At 40.2% G+C, this 22827-nt stretch overlaps 1 protein-coding gene across 8 annotated transcripts in view; it reads right to left on the reverse strand.

The window, feature by feature from the left end:
- ZRANB3 (zinc finger RANBP2-type containing 3) overlaps positions 1–22827 on the reverse strand; it is a 304853-nt gene that overhangs the window by 14362 nt on the left and 267664 nt on the right. For all 8 annotated transcript variants that reach the window (XM_042948578.1, XM_042948577.1, XM_042948579.1 and 5 more), the window contains 5 exons: positions 12371–12758; positions 9446–9643; positions 5694–5785; positions 2526–2627; positions 1202–1344 (listed from right to left, as the gene is read on the reverse strand). In XM_042948578.1, coding sequence (XP_042804512.1) covers positions 1202–1344; positions 2526–2627; positions 5694–5785; positions 9446–9643; positions 12371–12758 — 923 coding nt within the window. The remainder of the gene's footprint in view (positions 1–1201; positions 1345–2525; positions 2628–5693; positions 5786–9445; positions 9644–12370; positions 12759–22827) is intronic.

The raw sequence follows: 22827 nt of genomic DNA on the forward strand, positions 1-22827 counted from the left end.
GCAGTTCTGTTCACTGTAGATTACTTAGCAGTGTCCCAGGCCTCCAGCCTCTAGATTCTCCCCATTTGTATCCCCTAATCCTAACAAACTAAAATGCTTCCTAACACTGCCACTCTGGGGGGTAAAACTGCCCCCAGCTAAGAACTACTGTCTTAGAGAAAACTCTGGTAAGGGTTTCTATGATACCCTTGCAGACACTTTCTATGTCCTAACTGCAATTACATATAGCTGTGTCTCCATCCTTTGTTATACTTATTTTTCCCCTTCATAATTTATCACAAGTGCCACTCCTTATTCTCACCTATGAATATACCATAGGCCACATTTGGAAACAGCTGAAGAGAGTTTTCACTGTATAGAGTTACAAGTTGTTTGACTAACTGCACCCTCTCACATATCATGGATGGATGTTTTTCACCTGTGTGCATGGAAAAGGCTATAGACGGTAACTGACGGGATGTGAGGATGAAGGCAGATTATAGGTGTATGGAGATGGCAAGAGCTACAGGGGCTTCTGCCATGTGGCTGCTTGGTGAGGGGCTCTGAGATCTCTTACCACGCGGGAGCTGGGCAACAGAACCCTTGACCGAGAATCATTCCTCCACACAGAGGGAAGAGTCTACAGGTGGTGGGGACTGAGCTCACACAAGGGGATACCTGAGTGGGGCAGAGAGGATTCTGATGCCAAGAAAGTAAGTGTACAGAGATTAGAAAGAAACCTGTAATGATAAAGGGCAAAATAATTACACAGACATGAGACACTAAACCTTTCCTTTTACTTTGCCCCCCACTGTAATCATCACCTCCCAGCCTTTGGGTGGGGGTGCATCAACCAGAAGCAGCTTCCCTGCCGCACGGCACCCAGACCGGTGCCCTCTTCTCCCAGGGGATGTCTTTCTGTTGTTCAATAGTGTCCCAGGCTTAACGGGCCACAGGACACACTGGCCTGTGACTCTGGCCTCTCTCCTAATGAGTGGGACTCATGGTGACCAATATCCTACAAACCTGATCTTTTTGAGCAGATTTGATCAGATTCACAAAACATCTAATTCTATTCCTATAAAATAAGCTACTGTTTTATGTATAATTTTCTCTTAACTCATCAGGATTTCACGAGTGGTTACATAAAATGTGTCAGACCCCCCTGTAGAAGTAACCATGACAAAATAATATAATACAAAATAAAAAAGACAACGCATACCTTTTAGTACTGTTTTGTTTGGTTTGTTGCTTTGTGATCTCCTCCAAAGCAAGAATTGGGCTACAGAACAGCTGCCCACTTTTCCTGATTATCTTTTGCTTCATGGCAGTCAGACTACTCCATTCTCGAACAAACCTCAAAATCTGGCAGAAAATGAGATAATGAAAAGCTCTAATGGCTCACCAGGCATCTTCCTTTGAAAGTAAAGCCACTTATAACATTAGAAAACTGAGGTTTTATTATATCCTCCAAATAGGCTTCTGAATGTCACAGTTTAAGGCTTTCTTCAGATTGATGCCGTCTTCCTATCTTTATTGTAAAATACTGATGGCCAGTTCTCTTTCAACCCAAAGGCTCCCTAAAGACACATTTCAGGATGCCCCAGTGTATGTCCTTAATGCACATAGGGACCAACGGCAATAATGTGCCCAGTGCGACCGAAAGGGGCCCGGCTGTCAGAAGCACAAACCCAGCAGTGGCCGAGGCAGAGCTGGTCGTGGGAGCGGGGGTCTTACAGCGGTGGCAGGTTTCAGTGCAACATCTGAGAACTGCCTTGTTACCCAACTACCTAAGTTATTACAGGAAAACAGCCACCAATAAATCTGGAACATTTTTTACCAGGGTCACTATTAATCTTACTTATTAGTCATTTATATGTAACTGGCCACTTTTTGTGAATCTGAGAACCAGGATGAAATGATACCAAAGAAAATAACTCACTGCTACCTTTTCCTTTAAGTCAAGTGCAGTGGACCCACAGGGAATGTTTGATTTCCACTCAAAGGGCAAACACAGAATCACTATTTTCTCCTAAAAAGTGGCACACTGCATGCTGTTAGCTCCTGCACGTGCTGATCCTTCCAAGCACTGAAGATAAATCGGCCACAGATCAGAATTAAGGCCTCCTGAGCAGGTGCTTGACTTACAGCCGTATGCTGGTGCTTCTGACGAAGCAGGAGTCACCCACCACGGCACCATCCCTGCTCTCAGAATTTGTCATTGTTAGAGCTGTCAGAGATAAATGGAGACTCTGTCAGATATAGATATATAACGGTTGCTAATCCTGTGAAGGAGAAATCCAACAATGTGAGGATGACTCTATCCACAGAAACAGCAAGCCTAGGTGTGATCACTCACTCAGGAAACCGATTTCACATTTCTTCTTAGCACCAAGGTAATTCAGAGGCAGTGCCTGGACCGATGACAACGTGCCCAGTGTGATCTGGCTCTGCGACAGGCCACAAGGTGCTTTCATGAAACTCAGAATGGTCTTACAGTACTCAATACATTTTAACTGAAAACAAATGCAGAGGACTATTCTTACCAGGGAGCGATTGTGTTTCAGCTGAAAGCTTGCTGGTAAATCTTCCCAAAGGTCTAATTTTATATCCAAAGGAATGAAGTTACAGTTCATCTGGTTTCCATCCTGATTATAGATTAGGAAGGCATGATTAGTCCATTTTGTCTGTAGGCACTGCTGATTATTTTAAAAGTAAAGAATTATATGATGGCACAATATTCCCTGTCTCCTAAAAGATAAACTGGGGGGGGGGGGTGGCGTTCTGACAAGATTCCACCCACACACAGCTCCCCGCAAGCATGCTGAGTGGAGAGAAGGGCCGGGCTCTCCAGTGCCCTCTGTGAATGCCTCCACTGATTTCTCTCTCTAAGGGTAAAAAATACCATGGAGAGGGCTTAGTCAGTTAAACATGAGGTTTAAACATGAGTATTTCTTTTAAAAAGGAGAAGAAAAACACACAAAAAGTACTTAACACACTGATTCAAAGTTTAGACATGTAATGGTTACTCTGAACTCTGAATTAGACTTGGGGTTCTGGCCAAAACCCACAGCTCTGTAGAGGGATGCTGTTACTACAACATAGGATGCTAAACATCCGTTACTGATCTTCCTTTTAAGAGGTGTGCTTTTAGGCAGTGCGCTAGGGTTTTAATCTAGATTCCTACCTCCAGATTCACCTCAGCTCACCTTATAGCTGTGAAAAGACCTGTTAATGTTCCCTCTGCTTAGTGTCTCATGTTTAGAAGATTACTTGAGTAATATTTTATGGTAAAGGGACATATAGGCATGTAGCACAGTCATAAACATGCACTTGAGACTATTAAGAGAGATGTCAAAAGGTGAGGTGGCCCATGTGACACAGGGTGGGTGCTGGAGACAGAAGAAGGTCAGCGAGGCTGTCACTGCAGGACTTTGCAGTTTCTCTCCTGTCTCCACCCAAAGAGGGGAAAAACACTGATAAGGTGATCCACGATGCAGAGTTTCCACTGTACAGAACAGAAAGTTTAAGGAGTTTAAGGGCTTCTGAATTCCAGTGTTTTATTCTGCCTGGTGTCTGCCTTTTGGTTTCTTGACCTTCCATCCCTTCTGGGGACCAGTTCTGTGTTATCCTCGTGTGATGGTCTGAGAAGCATGGCCGGGAGCTCTCCCCACACTGGGGCGAAGGGTGCCTCAGTCACTGGGACTTGCCTCCAGAGGAGCAGGGGGTGCTTAGGTTCTCCCTCCACGCTCAGAGGTTCCACATGGTGGGCAGGGGTGCAAGCCTTAAAGAGGAGCCCTATTCACTCCCTGGCTTCATTCCTGGTGTCTCTCTCTTGGCTGTGGTCCCACGACAGAGGTTGCGTGAGGCTTCTGGCATTCACGATCCTACTCATCTCCTAATATTCTAGCAATCCCTTCTAATTATTACTTAGCACTGGAGATTGTTACACGGCCTGCCATCTCTGTATATCTATTGGGTTTAGTATAAAACCTGTAACCTAAGTAATCTTGAAAAAGGCATTCTTTTGATAGGCTGGCCCATGAATTGAGAAAGGTACAACTATTATTTTCTTATACTTAAATGGTTAGAAATTTGATACTGTAGACCAAACGGAAGTATTCATAATCTCAGCAAGTATTTCCTCAAATACACTAGTTTACCTAAGCCAAAGATTTTCACAGGGACCCTGAGATCACTTCAGGGTATCCACAAAGGCAAAGTGTCTTCATAAGAACAGTAAAACAGTATTTGCCATTTTCGCCCCCATTCTGTCACAAATGTATGGTGAAGTTTCCCCGGGATAGGCAGAGATGAGAATCCCAATGTCTTCTATTTAGAGAAACTGCTAAAAATGTAAAACAATGCCAGCTCTCCTCAGTAAATATTATCTTTGTTTCAGAAAATATAATGATGTTTCATAAAAATAAGCTATTGACATGAATATCAATAATGGGTTTATTATTACTACCCTTAATTAATAAATATTTTAAGTGTTTCCACTCTAATTTCAAGTGTAGTAAATGTCAACGGATATAACCTACATAAACAAAAGCTCCTTGGGGTTCTCGACAACTTTTAAAAGTACAAAGAGGTCCTGAGACTGAAAAGCTTGAGTACCACTAACCTAGGGCATGGCATGAATCAGAGCAATCATATTTTTAAAGCTTCCTAGAATCTACTCAACATAGATGGGCAGAGCCCGGCTTCTGCAAAGATGCTGCTGCTGCTACAAATGATTTGTGAAGGACAGAACTTTGTCTCTTTTGAAGTATGGTTGACACACGATGTTACATCAATTTCAGGTGTGCAACATGGTGATTTGACAAGTCTATACATCATGCTGTGCTCACCAATCACTTCCTGCCCTTTTGGCTAAGATCTAGTATGCCGTGTTCACCACAAGTGCAGCTAGCGTCTGTCACCACACAGCACTATCACTACAGTCATAGTGACTATATTCCCTGTGCTGTACCTTCCATCCCTGTGACTTATTCATTCCATAGCTGGAAGCCTGTACCTCCCAGTTCCCTTCACCCGCTTTGCCCATGCCCCATCCCTCTCCCCTCAGGCAACCACCAGTTTGTTCTCTGATTTATGGGTCTGTTTTTGCTTTGTTTTGTCCTTTGTTTTGTTTTTTAAGATTCCACATGTAAGTGAAATCATGCGGTATCTGTATTTCTCTGACTTATTTCACTCAGCATTACATGCTCTAGGTCCATCCATGTTGTTGCAAAAGGCAAGATCTCACTCTTTTTTATGGCTGCATAGTATGCCCTTGTGTAGATGTGGTGTGCGTGCATGCGTGTGTGACCAAACCTAGCAGCTAACTCTTACTGAGAGTTCCTTATGGCTAGGCACAGCACTAAGTGATTTATAGGAATTAGCTTATGTTACCCTTGTAACAACTCCTTTCCATGTTTTCCAGTTGAAAAAACTGAGGCACAGAGTAGTTAAGTAATGTGTTCAAGATCCCATACTCAGTAACAGATGTGATTTGAGGCAATTCAACCCTGAAGTCTGTGCTTTTAACTACTATGCTGTTTTGCCTTTCACTGTCTTTAGATTTAACAAAGAAATTTTTGAATTAGCTTTAAGGAGGAAAAGAACTCGATGCCTATCTCATTGTTAATAACAGTAAATATATCCACTGAAAAATGAAAAAAAGGAAGGCTTCTGTACGTTTTAAGCTGTAGAATCCCCATGATGCTTACCTTAGTATAGAGGTGAATCCGGTCAGTATTCTTACTGGCACAGAACATTAAGGTATCGTACACTGGCAAACTGTCTGGGGTCTTCAACTGTTCTAATAAAGAAGATAAAAAAGAACCTGAAGGCTTACCTCCTCTCTATCCAAAATAGCTTATTTTAATCTTCTGTGGGTTAGAATGGAAGAGCTATATAAAATATATCATCATATTTCACAAAGGACACATGTCTGGGCTTGAAATAAAAATACCATGATAGGCCATCTAAGACCATACTGGCCTATATGGGAACCAGTTGCTTTGCACTTTTGCTAATGACCCCACAAGAGAGAAACAAATCCACAATTAGCTGAGAAGACAGGAGTTAGGTATGAGGGAGAATTTCCTGCCACCAAGAGTTGTTATTAGTCTTAAGAAGTCTAGAATCTAGACATTTTGCTAGAGCAGTTTTGAGACAGAAGGAGCACCATTTTGGTTTGACAGCAATTCAGCTTTGTGAGAGGCCACCTGCATGCCAGATTCTCTACGGCCTGGTGCTTCACATTCACAAAAGAAGATGAATGTGCATGAGCTCTTTTTCTGATAATCTCCTTTTATTTATCACTCCTGGGTCTCACTGACCAATATATTCTGTAGAACAGGGTTATCAAAATGGATCTAAATAGTTATAGTTAACACTTATCAAGTCCTTACAATGTGCCAGGCATTGTTCTAACTATATATCTTAACACCTCTCAGAAATAAGTAGTGCATTTTACAGAGGAGAAAACTGAGGCACATTAACTTGCCCAAGGTCATACCGCCAGTAAGAGGACTTACGGCCAGTCATGTGGCTATGGAGCCTGTGCCCTTAACCTCTGCCACAGTTCCTAAATGACTTTTATTATTATTATTATTATTAATTTTATTTTATTTTTCCCTCAGTGAGCTTTTAAAGTGTTTCCCCAGATCTGGAAGTCTATGCTTTGTCATTCTGCTTGGCAATGTCATCATATTTTAAGTTTTCTACTCAAGGCACTGGTTACTTTACAAACTTGGAGTATTCCTGTATTTCATGAATTCAAAAATGTCCACTCTTCCCACACATTAACATCTCTGAAACTGGCACATCTTACAGGCCAATAAGTGTGGCATTTTACAATCACTGCTGGCCAGGTGGCAGATGTGAAGTAGCTGGCAAGGCCCAAGCACGCACGGGCTTAGTCGTGACTACTGTGGTGTTGTTACTTCAACACCACGCTCGAGTCAAGTGCCTTGTTGTTACTACATGAGTTGAGTTTCATTACTTCTAAAAGGTTTTCAAAATGCTTCTCTCTGATTTGGTATTGAAATGAGAAGCTATCATGTATATGAAAAAAATTTTGGATATAAAGCAGGAGAGCATAAATTTGATATTTAAGGAAGTAAATATGTATCACTGGAGGAACAGCCAACATTTTTTATATTCTTGCAAATGAGTAAGCCAGTGCTTTATGGGACTTCAGAAAAGGAGATCCCTGCAGATAGCAGGCACTCTCTCACATCTGGATACTGCGATGTGCAAAAGGGCTGCCTATCACCTGCCAAGCACAGCAAATGAAGGCAGGAGAAACCGCCACATCCCTCAGGGCAAATGAAAGAAGTAGCAAAGCAACAGAGGGAGCTATGACCTGGTCTGGGTTATCATTAAGATATTAAGTCATAGTTAATTAGATTTTCTTTCTTAATGTACATAAAACAAGTGCAATGTATAATCACTGCCTTGAGATCTTTTGAAGAACCATGGCTAATGCATTCATGTTTAAAGATCAGAAGTCATTCTGTGATAAAAAGCATTAGAGGATTGATTCTGAATCAGCTGATATTCTTGGTAACCAGAGGCTACATGGGGGAAACGTCTTTCTCTTTTCATTGTTTCCCTGAAATGTAATTTAATGGCTTGGGACTACAGAGGACACATCTTGTGAAGACCCAGCCATCCTTCCAGATCCCTGGAGTTCCAGTTAGAACAAAACCTCAGTCCCCGCAAAGCACATACCACTCCAGTTCTAAGAGCTTATGTGGATTGAATAAACACTTCAACATAGCGTGCCTCCTTTTTCTTCTGTTTGTTTTTCATGGAAATCCATGTTAGCAGGGAGATGTGAAGCATATTGCTTGTATGAAATTCTCAGCCCAGTGATCTGATAAGTCAAAAACAAAACAAAACAAAACAAAAGGAAGGGGGCAGGTATGGGGAAAAAGCTGGCATTGTCTGGAGTAGATGAGGCCAGTGGAATTTTCACTGGCAGACTTTCAAAAGGTCTAGCTAGTGATTTCTGAAAGGTATGTGTAAGTAGAGCTAACATACGCCTTCATCAAGGGACCAATTTACAACTAACAAGCCAGAATATCCCTGCCACAGATGAAGAGACTCATGGCCCAGGAGGTGATAACAATTGCCAGTTGTTTGTTCTGGGTCTGATGTTTAGTCCAGTGAGCCACATGCTGTCCTACAACAAGAACATCATCAGCACTTAAGGCAAGACATGCTGGAAGCAAAGAAGGAAACCAGAGTTATGAAGGAAATGCCCTGCCTCAGACCACACCTAAAGACTGTTAAAATTAACACACCTAAACCAGGGGCCATCCCAAGATATTCTCTGAGAAGACCCTGAGGAATCAGAGGGAAGGAAGGCTGAGGGAAGAAGACAGGAGGATGCCCTGAGCTCAGAAATTCTTAAATGAACTTTTCATTTTAAAGCTATGAATCTGATTCTGAATTGTATCTGTGTTTTATAGGAACTGATTTAGAAGAAAAAGTTCAACTGTCCATTCCCAGTCCCTTTGGGGTTGTTATAATGAGAACCTCAATCTGTGGGTTACTATGGTCACTAACCGATTAGCAACCCCAGGGGCACCTGGGTGTCTTGGTTGGTTACGCATCTGACTCTTGATTTGGGCTCAGGTCCTGATCTCACATTTCATGAGACTGAGCCCTGTGTCAGGCTTGCACTGGGTATGGGGCCTGCTTGGGATTCTCTCTCTCTCCCTCCCTCTCTGCTCCTCCCCCGCTTAGGTTTTCTCTTTCTCTCTCAAAGTAAATAAATAAGCAAGCAAACAAACAAAAACAACAAAATGTTCCTACTAAAAAAAAGAAAAGAACCCCAAAGTACCCACAAACTCTGGCCAGCCGGCCCATAAAGACAGTGATGTCTGACATACTGGCTGGTAGGTGCCAACCATCATAGCTCTATGTAATGAGTAGAAGCAACCAAAAAGTAAATAAATCCAAACACTACATGGCTGGCTCCAAGTGTAGTCATGAGTCACACTGTCTTGACATTATGTGCCTTAAAAACATTTTCTTAAAAAAAAAAACAACCAAAACCCTACATTTAAAATATACCAATGAATTGTAGACATTTAAAAGAAATTTCATGTGCAAACGATCATTATCTGTCAAGTGGCTGTTAATAATCTGTCAATCTTTACTATTTTGTCCAAAGAGCCTCCTAAATACCAGAACCACTGCCTCCTGCGTGGACGGGCCTGGCTCGGATGAGGCTGGGCCACGGGCTGGGGGCAGCATGTGAAGTGACAGGTCGGCTCTGCTCTCTGTGTCGTATCTGAGTGCCCATAGCTCTGTTCCTCCAGCCATCTGCTGTTTAAGGATTGGTTCCAAATGGCTGTATTTTTAATATAAATGGGAATACAAAGACTCTGCGACATGGTAGTAGTCACAAATCTACTCACAGTATTCTCTACGTGAGAACACTAGAAATGGAAATGAGACTTACCATCACCTGGCTGCGGTGTGAGTCCATCCTCTCTCTCAATTTTCGCTATTTCTTCCTTGCTCTCAGCCAACGGTTTAGGTTCTGAGGGTGTAAGGCCTTGTTTTTCACAGTCAGAACTAGTCCCAGCTTTGTTGTATGTGTCTTTCTGAGGATCACCTTTCCCATTTTCATTTGTATCCTGGGTATCGCCAAGGCTATCTATTTGTAGAATTATGAAAATCAAACAACTTACACATAAATTTAGATACAATCGTTATTTACTCTAAGACCAGTTTTTAAAAAGTCATAGCTAGGTCTTTTAAAAAGAAAGAAAGTGAACAATGTTTGTTCATTCTCTGGAGACATTTATTGGGACTCACTAAATGCCAAGTACGACTCTACGTGCTGGACAGACAGTGAGGAATGAGATAGACAGGTTGTTGCTTCCTAGAGATTCCATTTGAAGTGTCAGAAATGAAGCCAGTAAGGGTTTTAGGCAAAGGAATATAACCATCTGGGTTTTTAAAGGATCACTCTGGCTGCTGTGTACTGAAGGGCCATGGGGAATCTAGCAGGGATGCCACTGAGGCCTGGGAGAGAAAATGGTGGCTTCCAGTAGGACGGTAGCAATAAAGAAAAAGTGGCCAGAATCAAGATACGCTTTAGAAGTTATGCCAGGAAAACTTGACAAATCGAGTGTGGGAGGAGAGAGAGGAATCAAGGATGCTGCATCATGTAAGGATGATGAGGGAAGAGAAGATTTAGGTGTTAGGTGTGGTGGCGGTGAATCAAGAATTCCACCTTGGAAATATTAACCTTGAAGAACCTGTAAGACACCCAGGGTGGAGATGTTACATAGGCATGTGTACAAGCTACAGTTCAAGTGAGAGAAAGAAGTATGGGCCTGTGAGCTGTAAAATGTCAAGTATAAGCTATGGAAGTTAAGAACAAAGCACAAGAGGGGCACCTGGCTGGCTTGTGAGTTCTTAGGGTTGTGAGTTCAAGCCCCACGTTGGGCATAGGGATTACTTTAAAAAAAAAAAGCAGAAGAAAAGTGTTACTTATTGACAAATATTAGTGTTCAATATATACTATTGCCAAAATTTACCAAATGTAATGGAGACTGAATTAGCAACCTTTATAGGACTGTAATTTCCTAATATTGCTCCTTTAGTTTTTTGGATTCCACCATTTCCTCAAAGTGTTATATAGCAAACGCTGATTAAAAAATGTAGATGAATTTGGGGCACCTGAGTGGTGCAGTTGGTTAAGCATCCAACTTAGCTCAGGTCATGATCTCACATTTCATGAGCTCAAGCCCCACTTCAGACTCCACACTCTTTCCCTTTCTCTCTCTCTCCCTCTTTCTGTGCCCCTTGGAGGATTCTCTCTCCCTCCCTTTCTCTCTGCCCCTCGTTCACTCGTGCTCATTCTCTCAAAAAAAAAAAAAAAAATTTACATCAATTAGAATTCTGCCTTTCAGTACTTTTGGGGGTCCTTCCACATCAAGGTTAGAAATCATTATGCCAAGTATAGTAATACTAATCTAATAATTACAACTTTTATATACAGTAGTATCACTGTTACTTAGAATATGTACTTCTGTACTTCAGACTTTAACAGTCACAAAAGGAGTTTCTTTAGGTTCCTTGAGAGTTATCTTATTAAATCATGGGTCTTGAAACTTTCACTGTTGATCTTGGTATCACAAAGAAAAATCAGAATATAAAACCCTATTAAACTGTGATTTTCGTTGCTAAATCACTCAACTTATACTTAATGTGAACTGACATTATTCTGTAGTCATGAGATACTTTATTTTTATGGCCTAGAGTAGTTGGAAATTGAATGAGATAATGCAGATTGTGAGAGAGATTATATGGAATAAGCTTGTGGTTCCAATTTAGTTCATAGACAACAGGTGTTGACGTTACAAATATAACCACCCAGATGGCAGACTTGTCATTTTTGTAGGAACACCCAGAATTGAAAGAGGAAAGACTCAGCTACTGATTACATTTTCTTTCAGATTAAAACTAAGATGCAGAAAAAGCAAGAAAGGCAGGCGGGATCTGCAGTACTGCCTGTGTCTCAGCTAACTCTTGGTTCATGTCACTTCTCTAAAGAATTCACCTATGTTGGAAAAGGAGATGTGTACAGTGATCACTGCTGATAAAACAACTCCTTGCAGTTTCCAAAACTGTCAACTTGGCATTTTGAGTTACCATGAACATGGTCTCTAACACTGGAAACCAAAGAAATACTAATGATCTTTTTTCTTAAGACAGCCTCAGTATTAATAATCATTTCAAAAACAAAACATCAGAAAAACGCATATCATGCTATAAAAACATATTCTGAGGTATGTTTATAATTTCTACTTTTAAAATAGCAGGACTTGGAAAAGAATAAACTCATAAAACCTACAAATTGGTTCTTAAAAGAAGATCTGTAAAGGAATTTTTATGATTTGTCATGCATGAAACAGGACACCATATATATCATAGTAGGCAAAGAAGCTACACCGGATTATTTTGCTATTTAAACAAAAACAATCTGTAATTTCTTTTAAAACAAGTATTATCTACAGGAGAAAGAAAACAGCAGGTCTATGACTATAAGGCATATTTGCTGCCATAGCAACCGAGCTTCTATTCCTGCCCATTGAATTCACATCCTGCTGGCATTAATGAGAAATGTCCATTTGTGCCAAATTAATGCCATGTCACAGACGCTCTGGGATATACATTCTTGACAGACCTGGAAGTTGTGCACATTCCACAAGGGGATAAATTCAGTCTTCACTGTATAAAGTTCTTACTCCAGCTTAAAAGCTGAAGTCAGTGCCGAGTCACACTAACCCGATACAGCAGTTGCCTCTAAAAACACTGGCTAGGTGAAGACAACACCACCAGCCCCCTCCAGGGCCACACTCCATCTACTCACCGGCACCGCCTCGAGGATTCTCACATATTTCACAATACGGTAACGTGGAGTTATTGATATAGGTGCAGAGGCCACACTGCCAGCCCTTTCCAGGAAGAGGTGGGGTGGTTTCCTGGGCAGGAGCCGTGGTTTGCCTGGGCCAGGATGGCTTCTCCTCTGGGGCACTGTGGTGGTCATTGGCGGTAACCAACTTTAATCTTTTACCTTCAGGTTCAAAATTGCTTTCATAATCCATGATATGCCTCGTGGCTATTTTTCCAGGGTTTGCCGAAACGACAGTATTTTTCTCCTGGAATATCCCCGATTCATCGCAGGAGGTCACCAACTGCCTTTTCTTAGGTTTTGGTGAAAAGAATGATCGAATATCATGCTGTTTTTCTTTTTCAAACTGGGAAAAACAAACAGCAAATTAAGAAGCAATCTAACATGTTTTTCCTAAAGAAAACAGTTGAACCAACTATTTTCAGTAACCATATTCCTTTATCTTTTGAACACCTTGTTGGAAATGAATTCAATTACGCTGACTCTTCATATATACATATATGTAGAATAACATGAACAAATATATAGACTTTCTGTGTCTAACTTTTTTTTAGCACTTACAATGTGCCTAGCACTTAACATATATTAACTCATTTGATCCTCATGCCAGCTCTGTGAGACAGGTACTAATATTCTTCCTACATTTTAGATGAGGACACTAAAGGTTTAGAGATGTTAGGTAACGTGGCTATGGAATTTATGTAATAAAATTATACTTCATAAACTATCTGCTCTAGAGGTATGTCAGGGACCAGAGAACTATGTATTAAAATACTTCAAGCTGGGAAAGGAGAATTGTATATTTAAGTATTTCAAGTCAATCAAGAACCTACAAAAATGTTTTCTTAACCAAACTATAAATACAGTGTTCATAAACAATGTTTTTCATATTAAAGTGGTTTTTTTTTTTGATTAGGGAGCATTTTTTTTCAAATAGAATTAAAGCTACTAATTAGAACTGCTTCTTTAATAGACACATCTTAATAATTATCTTGTTTTCAAGAAATATATTTCTCTTTTCTGAGAAAATCTCCATCATTATCTTGTTTTTCATCTTCTTTTCTATGTGTAAATCTCAACCTCCTCATTAGAGAAAGTAGAATGCATATCACCACGACTGATTAGCTAGCAGTAAAGGAAAATTAAAGGAGTCCGTTTTAGAGAATTCCAGCTGGAGGTACTATAGTAGACACACATTGCATTTCCAAAGACAGCCACACCCATTCTTATTTTATTTGACATGTTCTTCTCACAATGTGACAATGACACACCTACATTTAGAGGTGGGGTCTGTGTTTTTCTCCCTTGAACCTGGGTGGGACTTTGTAACTGTCTTGATCAACAGAATACAGTGAAAGTGACAGCATGTGTGACTTCTATGGCTTCCACTTGGTTGCTGAATCCCTTTTATGTCTTGGGTTGCTTGTGTTTGGAGTCTAGCCACCATGTTGTGGGGAAGCCCAGGCCACATGGAGAAACCATGTGTGGATGTTCAAGTTGACAACTCCAAGCAGGCCCCTAGGTTACAGACATCATCAATTGCCAGACATGTGAGTGCATGAGCCTCGAGATGTTTCCAGATCTCAGACTTGGGGTCCTCCATTAAAGGCCCTAGTCATCATGGAGCAGAGGCACATACATCATCTCCATAAGCCTAGGTTGAATTCCTCACCCACAGAAACCATAATAAATAATATATGACTATTTGAAGAATAGTTTGAAGACAAACTGTTGTTTGAAGACACTGGGTTTTGAGGTAATTCGTTATGCAGCAATAGATTAACATTGACAGACACTACAGATAATGATAGCAAAATACCATATATTGTAAAGATATTTTACAGAATAAAACTTACCTGCACTTCTTAGCAGTGCTGTATAAGAAAGCAAGATATAGTAAATACATAGAAAGAAGGATTAGTGGTTAAGAGGGAAAAGGACATGGGGAGTTATGGTAAATGGTTAGAGTCTCTGAGGTGATGAAAACTTTTGAAAATAGTGATGACAACTGCACAGCATTGCCAATGTAATATTACGTAGCATTACCATTCAACTGTACACTTAGAAGTGGTTAAAATGACAAGATTTGGGATTATATAGCTACAAATATAATCACAATCACACATTTTTGTCATTTTTCTGGTTCTCCAGGAGGGAGTCCTCTAATCACCTTCCTGAAGGATACAATGCTGGCTACCAGTAATCTGGGGGCAGATTAGGAGAACGGTGCTAAGGATTCCATCATTATTTAAGGAGTCTTTCACTTAATATGCTTGTTTTCAATTTATTGTCTTACCCCACCCCCCACCTCAACTGGCTCTCTTCCTAGATACATTTAGAGTTACATCTTTTTAAAGATTTTATTTTTAAGTAATCTCTACACCCAACGTGGGGCTCGAACTCACAACCCGGAGATCCAGAGCTCCATGCTCCACATACTGAACCAGCTAGGCACCCTTGAAATATATTTGTTAAGAAGAGCAAATAAATAAACAAACAAATAAATAAAATATACAGTAACAGGCCACTGTCACTTACATGGAATAATGTGTAGATAATATTAGAATCTCTTGTCCCATTCTACCTTGTAAGGAATTTGTTTAAAACCTTTTTAATCTCTTCATCTTCCCACAAAGAACCAAACCAAAATTGTTTTAGATTTGCTTATTAAAAAAAGCAACCCTCCCCATAATACAAAACAAAAACCTAAGAAATCTTTAAAAAAAAAAAAAAAGAATTCTCAGGGCCTTAAAATAATCAGCTTTTATAGTTGATCTCTTTAATTAAGATAGTTAATTAAGCTGTTTTTTAAAGAACCTCTTTTTCTATTTAAGTAATGACTAATTTTAGAATTAACATTTGAGAAATTCTCATTATGTGCCAGAGGCAAGTCACAGTAAAGATTAGCGGTGACTGACAGTAATCAGAAACTGATGCCTGCATCTGCCACTTACAAGGGCCGGTACACAGGAGTAATCAGTATTGGTGTTATTTGGAAAGTTCAGGTGCTCGGGTAATCATAAATTGAGACTTGAGTGCATAAAACCCAGAAAAGGGTATAAAGGGAATCATTTGACAGTTTTGGGAACTGAAGGATCCACTAAGAGCATAATTTTAGAAAAAGGAGAGGGCAAGATTAATTAGTGGCAATGACTTTAGTTAATGTTATGACGGCTACATTGGACAATGGTGAGCATGGTTATAGGCAGTGAACTTGCAAATTAGTGCCATGGCCATGGGGCTGCCAGAAGCTGTAAGGCCTAACAGAAATAAAGGCTTCCTCTGAGATAATCAATTACAAGCCTGATCTATATCATCAGTTATGTTTTCTGAGAGCAACCTCTGAGCAATCGGCAGGAGGGAGGTTGATGAGGTTTCTTTGACACTTAGCAGCTGGGAGTGACAGAAACACAGGCGAGAAAATCTCTCTGACACATCCCTAACGATAATCATACATGTTGGATGGAAACAGAGAAGGGCTGCAGGTTTACTGAACAGGTGTTCTTGGGACCCATGGGCCTTTCACAAGACCTTGGATGGCCTCATGTGAGCCTAAGAAACCCTTGAAATTGTCTATAAAATGTTTTCTGTATTGTATGTACATTTTTTAAAAATGTTTATTTATTTTTGAGACAGACAGAGCATGAACGGGGGAGGGTCAGAGAGGGAGGGAGACACAGAATCCGAAGCAGGCTCCAGGCTCTGAGCTGTCAGCACAGGGCCCGACACGGGGCTCAAAATCGAACAGACCACAAGATCATGACCTGAGCTGAAGTCGGATGCTTAACCGACTGAGCCACCCAGGCGCCCCGTATGTACATTTTTGGAGCGTACTTCTTTACTTTCTCCATGGTTTCAGAGGGATGGATTCAGGACCCAACAAAGATTAAGAGCCACTGGACTAGAATCAAATATCTGAACATGCACCTGTGGTTTGAGCAGCTCCATTTCTTTCCTTAATTGTCCAGAAGTAAAGACAGATTGAAAGTTCATATGTGAGTGTACAAATGGGTGGTGAATTAACTCTTTTCAAGGAGAAACAAAGAAATACATTCTCCTAAATACTGAGAATCCCTCTAGCTTCTCTCAAATAATAATTTTTCCATACTGAGTAGTACCAACACAGAGTAACTTGGGTGCAGGCATGAAACATTCTCCTTTGGTTCATCTGTCATGGTAACTGGATTCTGAGCAGCTACTTACAGGAGAGCAAATGACACGGGAGCGCCCACATGGCCAGAGAGCGGGAAACGCTGATGAGGTGAGCAGAGGACAGGGCAGGAACCGTGACAGCTGGAGTTGTAGGAGACACTGCTGTGTGGGCAGGACTCACAAGTCTAAGGTCAGCTAGGTCAGCTCAAAGCAAAATACACTTTCCTTAATGTTTTGAGACAGGGACATATCACCATTAGCTCTGCAAGGAGACTCTAGCAGGTTCTTGGGACATGTCAAGATTAATCAAAGAAGTGAACATTAGTGCTTTTTAAATTAATTTTTTATAAAGTGAATGTGGATCCACCAATGAAAGCATCTGAGAAAAAGGCAGTAAGAAAAAATTATAAACAAAATGTTTCCCAAATGAACATGTTTACTAAAAATATTAGATTTATTAATAACAAGACTCCCTGCAGGAGCAAGCTTTACTGGTCTTACCAGAACAGACCAGAATCTTTAAATTATAAGAGCCACACTGATAGTTAAATACTCAGTAGCCATACTGTTCTGGCAAGTCTGTATTTGAAAAATGACTGATCTTATTAATGTTATCAGCATTTCTCAGTGGTAATGGTAAGCAAAAATATAGGAAGACAAAACATTTTTTATGGCTTAGGAAAGCTTTTTTACTTAAAAGCACAATTAAGCTAAAACTTTTTTTTTTTTTTTTGAGAGAGAGAAAAAGCATGTGCATGAGTGGGGGAGGTGCAGACAGAGAGAGGGAGAGAGAGAGAGAGAGAGAGAGAGAGAGAGAGAGAGAGAGAGCATCCCAACCAGGCTCCATATTCAGCTCAGAGCCCAATGTGGGGCTCAATCGCATGACTGTGAGATCATGACCTGAGCCAAAATCAAGAGCCAGATACTTAACTGACTGAGCCACCCAGGTGCCCCAAGCTGAAAAATTTTGTCTTTTCTGACTACATTCTTGCATTTAGAAAAGACATTATACTAGCAAATTATTGACAAATATCCTAACTCATCATGACGGTTTGTCCTTGTAAAGAAATAACTATGTTAAGTGACCCTTTTAGTATATGATAAATAAAGAACTGAAATGTAGGTGTTTGTAAGTAGGAGGAGTGATCTAAACTTATAGTAATTTTTATCACAAGGCTTTGGGAAAAAATAGAGTTAAGCCAACATGCCCCTGTCATAAGATGTGGAAAACAGAAGAACACATTGCTCTCTTCGGTTATATAGCAGACACTCGTTACTGTGTTCCTGTCTTTTGTTCAATCTTGCCTTTGAAAAACATAAAAAAAAAAAAAATACTGCTTTTGGTGAGAAGTCCTGGGGAAAAAAACTACAAAATGCTTAAGGTGGCAAAATGTGTGTTTTTATCTGAAAGGTTCAGGGACTTAATATATTTGCTCTGTTTTGCTCCATGGTAAACTAATGCTCTTTAGAGACAAATTTCTTGGCCATGATGATAGGATTAAAAGCCAGTTATTAGAAATGAAGCAGAGGAAAAGGAAATCTCATAAAAGTCATAAAAAAACAATAAAGCACTTCAAAGTCTGGTGCTATCCCAGAGCAGCACACACCAACAAAAAGCACCAGTGTCGGGTCTCAAAGACTTTGATCAAAGGGCAGCTCTTGTAGGAATCATTACTGTCTCATGTCATTCGTCTCCTGTTCTTCAAAGAATTAATAAAACCGCTGTGACACAAATGGGTGATGGCCCCGAACGGCCCACGACTGGTGAGCAGAGCTGGAACTAAGGCGTCTGCCCTAACATTTGCAAACAAGCCAGAGGATACACAATGACAAGAGTGAGGGTTTAATCATCTAACTAAAAAAAATAAATTTCAGTTCTCCTAAAAGTAGACGTTTTCAGGTTTTGTAAAATGTCCACTCTCATGTAGTTAAATAAAATGTTGACAGGGATCCACTCTTAGGCACAATGTTTTTCTCTGTGGGCATAAAGAAAACAAATCAAACAAAATAAAATAACACTGGTTTTAAAGGAACATGGTAAAAAAGAAAACATTATTTTTATCAAAAGCAGTGCAGGGGTGACTGGGTGGCTCAGTTGGTTAAGTGTCCAACTTCGGCTCAGGTCATGATCTCATGGTTAGTGACTTTGAACCCTGCACTGGGCTCTGTGCTGACAGCTCAGAGCTTGCTTCAGATCTTCTGTCTCCCCCATCCCTGCTCCTCCCCTGCTGGTTCTCTCTCTCTAAATAGATAAATAAACTTAAAAAACAATTATATAGCAAAACACTGTATAATGCACAGATCTCTAGAATGGGAGTTAAATGTCACCTACTCGCATGCCTCTGGTGATGGCATCTCCCCCTCCTCCTGCACAAGCTGCTATTAGGCAGAATTCCTCCCAGGCCCTACTAGGTTGACCCTACCTCTGAAATGTCAGGAATTTTTCTCTTCCTATTACCACTACTACTGTTAAGAGTTCAGTGTGGTGTTTAGTGCTCCAAATTCCATCTGGGAATCTCTGACAAAGCAGCCTTTAAAAAAAAAAGTTCATTATTACTATTATTATTATTAGTATTATTATTATTTTAACTGAGAGACTGAGAGAGACAGAGAGAGTGTAAGCAGAGTAGGGGTAGAGAGAGAGAGAGAGAGAGAGAGAGAGAGAGAGAGGGAATCCCAACTAGGCTCCACACTGTCAGCACAGAGCCCACAACCTGGGCCTTGAACTCACCAACTGTGAGATCATGACCTGAGCTGAAATCAAGAGCCAGCCACTTAACCAAATGAGCCACTCAAGCACCCCCAAAGCAGCCTTTTATATAGTAATAGCCCTAAGAATAAAAAGGAACTGGCTTTATTAATAGACCTAAACATATCTATTAATAAAAGTAAAGTTTTGGTAAAAGGTATATTAAAGAACCCAGCTAAAACTCAAGGCTATCATGGGACTTCGTACCTCTCAGCCCAAATCTAGACTGTAGGGCCTGCCAGGGCAAGGTGCTTTCTTTCACTCTGCTTATGGTGGAGACACAAGTGCAGGAGAGGCAGGCCTCTGGGGAGAAAAGCAACTCGTGGCCCAGCCAACATCTTAGGCTCTGAAAAATTCTCTCAGGGATAGGGGGAGAAAGCCCTGAGACAGAGTAGAGACAGAAAAATCTCTTTACCACAGGTTCAAATGGGATGGCAGACATAATCTCTTCTCCAGCTACCACCGTCTCCAAGAACTTCTGACCCTTCCCCCTCCCATTCATTTCCCACATTGCTACTAGGGTCATCTTCAGAAAACAGAAATCTCATCAGGTCATTCATGTGCTTAAAAGCCTCGGATGACATTACACTCTTTCCAGGATAAATCCAACTTCTTGGCATTACATGTGTGGGCTCCTCTCCATCTGTTTTAGGCCAGAGTTTTGGGGTTCTTCGCATTTGAATCACGTCTCGTGTGCCCTATGCTCATACATTCACATGGAGTACCCATTCCCAGAACATGTGGAGACTGTTCCTTCTTCTCACTGTGCTTTGTGGCATGCTTTGGGTGTTCCCTAGGGCTGGCTGAACTAGGATCCACCCCCTGTGAACTCATCCTTCACAATCCAGCTCAGATGCTTCCAAAGGTAAACTTTCCCACATGCCCACAGTAGTTATTTATTCTGTCCTGTGATCCCAGAGCCTGGTTTACATATCTCTATTTTGACATATATTATATCTCATTAAAATGATTTGATTACAGTCATCTCTCCCAATTAAAGAGTAAGCTCCAAAGGAATGCTAGCTGTTTTCCTTATCTTTGCACCTAGCATGTAGTATTTTAAAACTAACTGTTTTATTGAGCTATAATCTATTTGTATACCATAAAATTCACTCTTTTCAAGTGTCCAATTAAGTGATTTTTGGAGTATTTCAGAATTCTACAACCATCACCACTGCTTAATTGTAAAACATTTTCCTCACCTTCAAAAAGAAATCCTTTACCAATTAAGCAGTCACTTCCTATCTCTCCCCCCTCCAAAGCCCTGGCAACCACTAATCTATTTTTCTATGGATTTGCCTATTTTGGCCAATTCATACAAATGGAACCAGACAATATGTGGCCTCTTGTGTCTGGCTTCTTTCATTTAGCATTAGGTTTTCAGGATTCCTCTATGTTGTACATGTATCGGCACTTCACTCCTGTTTATGAGTAAATACTATTCTGTTGTATGAATTATTCATCAATTGATCGATATTTGGACTATGACATTCATGCACAAGTTTTTGTGTGGACATATGTTTTGAATTTCTTTGAAAGTGAACCTGCTGGACCATATGGTGATTCTATGTTTAACACTGTAAGGAACCGCAAGAACTATTTCGCAAAATGGCTGTACCATTTTACATTCCTACCAGCAATGTATGAGTGTTCCAGTTTCTCTACATCTTTGGCCATACATGTTGTCTGTCTTTTTAATTTTAGACATCCTAGTGGGTGTGAAGTGGTATCTAATTGTGGTTTTAATATAACCTTAATAAATATTTATATAATGGTCTTTAAATGCCCTGTACATAGTACATATCACATAAACACTGACTAAACCAAATTGAAGTGTTTCAATGCTCTATTCACTCCATAAATAACTGAGTGTCCACAGTGTGCTAACTCTAATGCATCTGGTATAGTCTGGCAAGGTCATGAAGGTAGACTGTGGAAAAGAAAGGTCTGGGTTCAAATCCCTGCTCTGTCACTCATTGGCTGTATACACTTAGGCGGATTATTTAACCTTTCTGAGCTTTAGTGGGGCATGGTAGTAGTATCTGCCTTGTGATATAGCTATGAAGGTTAAATAAAATTATGTGTTTAAGGGCTTTGCACAGGGGCTGCATGGAATAGCGACTCAATACATGTTAATTATTACTACTGAGTGAATTGTTATCACTGAATAGATTGAAGTAATAAAGACAAAGGCTGATGCCTAATAATAGCACTATGTGATGTAGGCCATGATGAAGATATTTATATGTCTCTGTCCATAACAACGAGGTCGCCCTCTTGTCTTTATTATTAGGCTATTACACAGACTAATTATATAATGTTTATAGAGTTTACAGAGTGGTTTGAGTGGTTTACAGAGTGGTTTGAGTTCTAAAATATATATAAATGAATAGTCTAATTTAAGATGTGTTAAATTCAAGAAACCAGTACATTTGCATATTCAGAAACAAGACATTTTGGATAAGAAAAACTTAGACTTCACGAATGTGATGGCTCCTACGGTCAATGTTATTTTGCTGTTACCCTTTTCTCAACAGACAATATGTGGGAAACAAGGTTATTTTTCATTTGTATGAGACAATTCCTTATTGCACTGCTTAGCCCACAACAAAAAACGATTTCATACAATGTTAGCATTTAATAAAAAATGCAAGGTTTGTTTTTGAATTTTGAGGGCATATTTTTAAATTTCATAGTTGTGCTAAAGAGCTTTTCTTCCCAACTACACACTTCTTCTTCTTCTTTTTTTTTTTTTTTTTTTTTTTTTTTTGCAGACCAGCAACCATCCTACATATTTTTAATGCAAGTGCAGGTGTTTGAAATAGAAATCTGCTTTGGGTTAAGGGTGTTCGAGAAGGACTTGAGGACAGCAGACCAGGGGGCTTGAGGATGGTTTTGATAGAAAAAAGGCAGTGGTGGAGCCAGGTGAAAGATTTAAGTACTAAAGAGGGGTAAGAAAGGTAGGCAACCAGGAAGAGTCTAATGAGGAGAAAGTTAAACTGTGAGCTGTTGAACTATGAACTCATAAAATGAAAACAACTGGTAAGGTTAAACACAGACCTCAAAATCAGAGACTGAATTTGGGATGTGGAGATCTGTTCCAAAATGGAAAGAGATCTACTGTGTGAAATTAGAAAATGGAAGCAACTCTGGCTTACTGAGGCTTGAAGAAGAGAAACCAAGCAGAAAAAACACCTGCCCTAGGCAGAAGTTGCACTTGTTACCCATACTAAATTAGAATCCTTTCTTTTGCTCACGAATGAATCACTTATTGAATATTTTAACAACCAGTACTCATATATCCATATATACTGGTAAAGTACCAGCCCTGGTGCCATATATTTTTTTTATCCTAAGTTTCTCTTTGGATACTTTACAGTATATATAATATGGATGAAGGGGACCTCAGTCATCTAGTGATCTAGGGACTCAAATGGCTGGGTAATGATGTTACTGTTTATCTATTAAGAGCCAAAAGAGAGAAAGGGCTCTGTAGGCATTAAGGGAAGGGCCC

Source organism: Panthera leo, chromosome C1 (assembly GCF_018350215.1).
Source record: "Panthera leo isolate Ple1 chromosome C1, P.leo_Ple1_pat1.1, whole genome shotgun sequence".
Taxonomy (NCBI): domain Eukaryota; kingdom Metazoa; phylum Chordata; class Mammalia; order Carnivora; family Felidae; genus Panthera; species Panthera leo.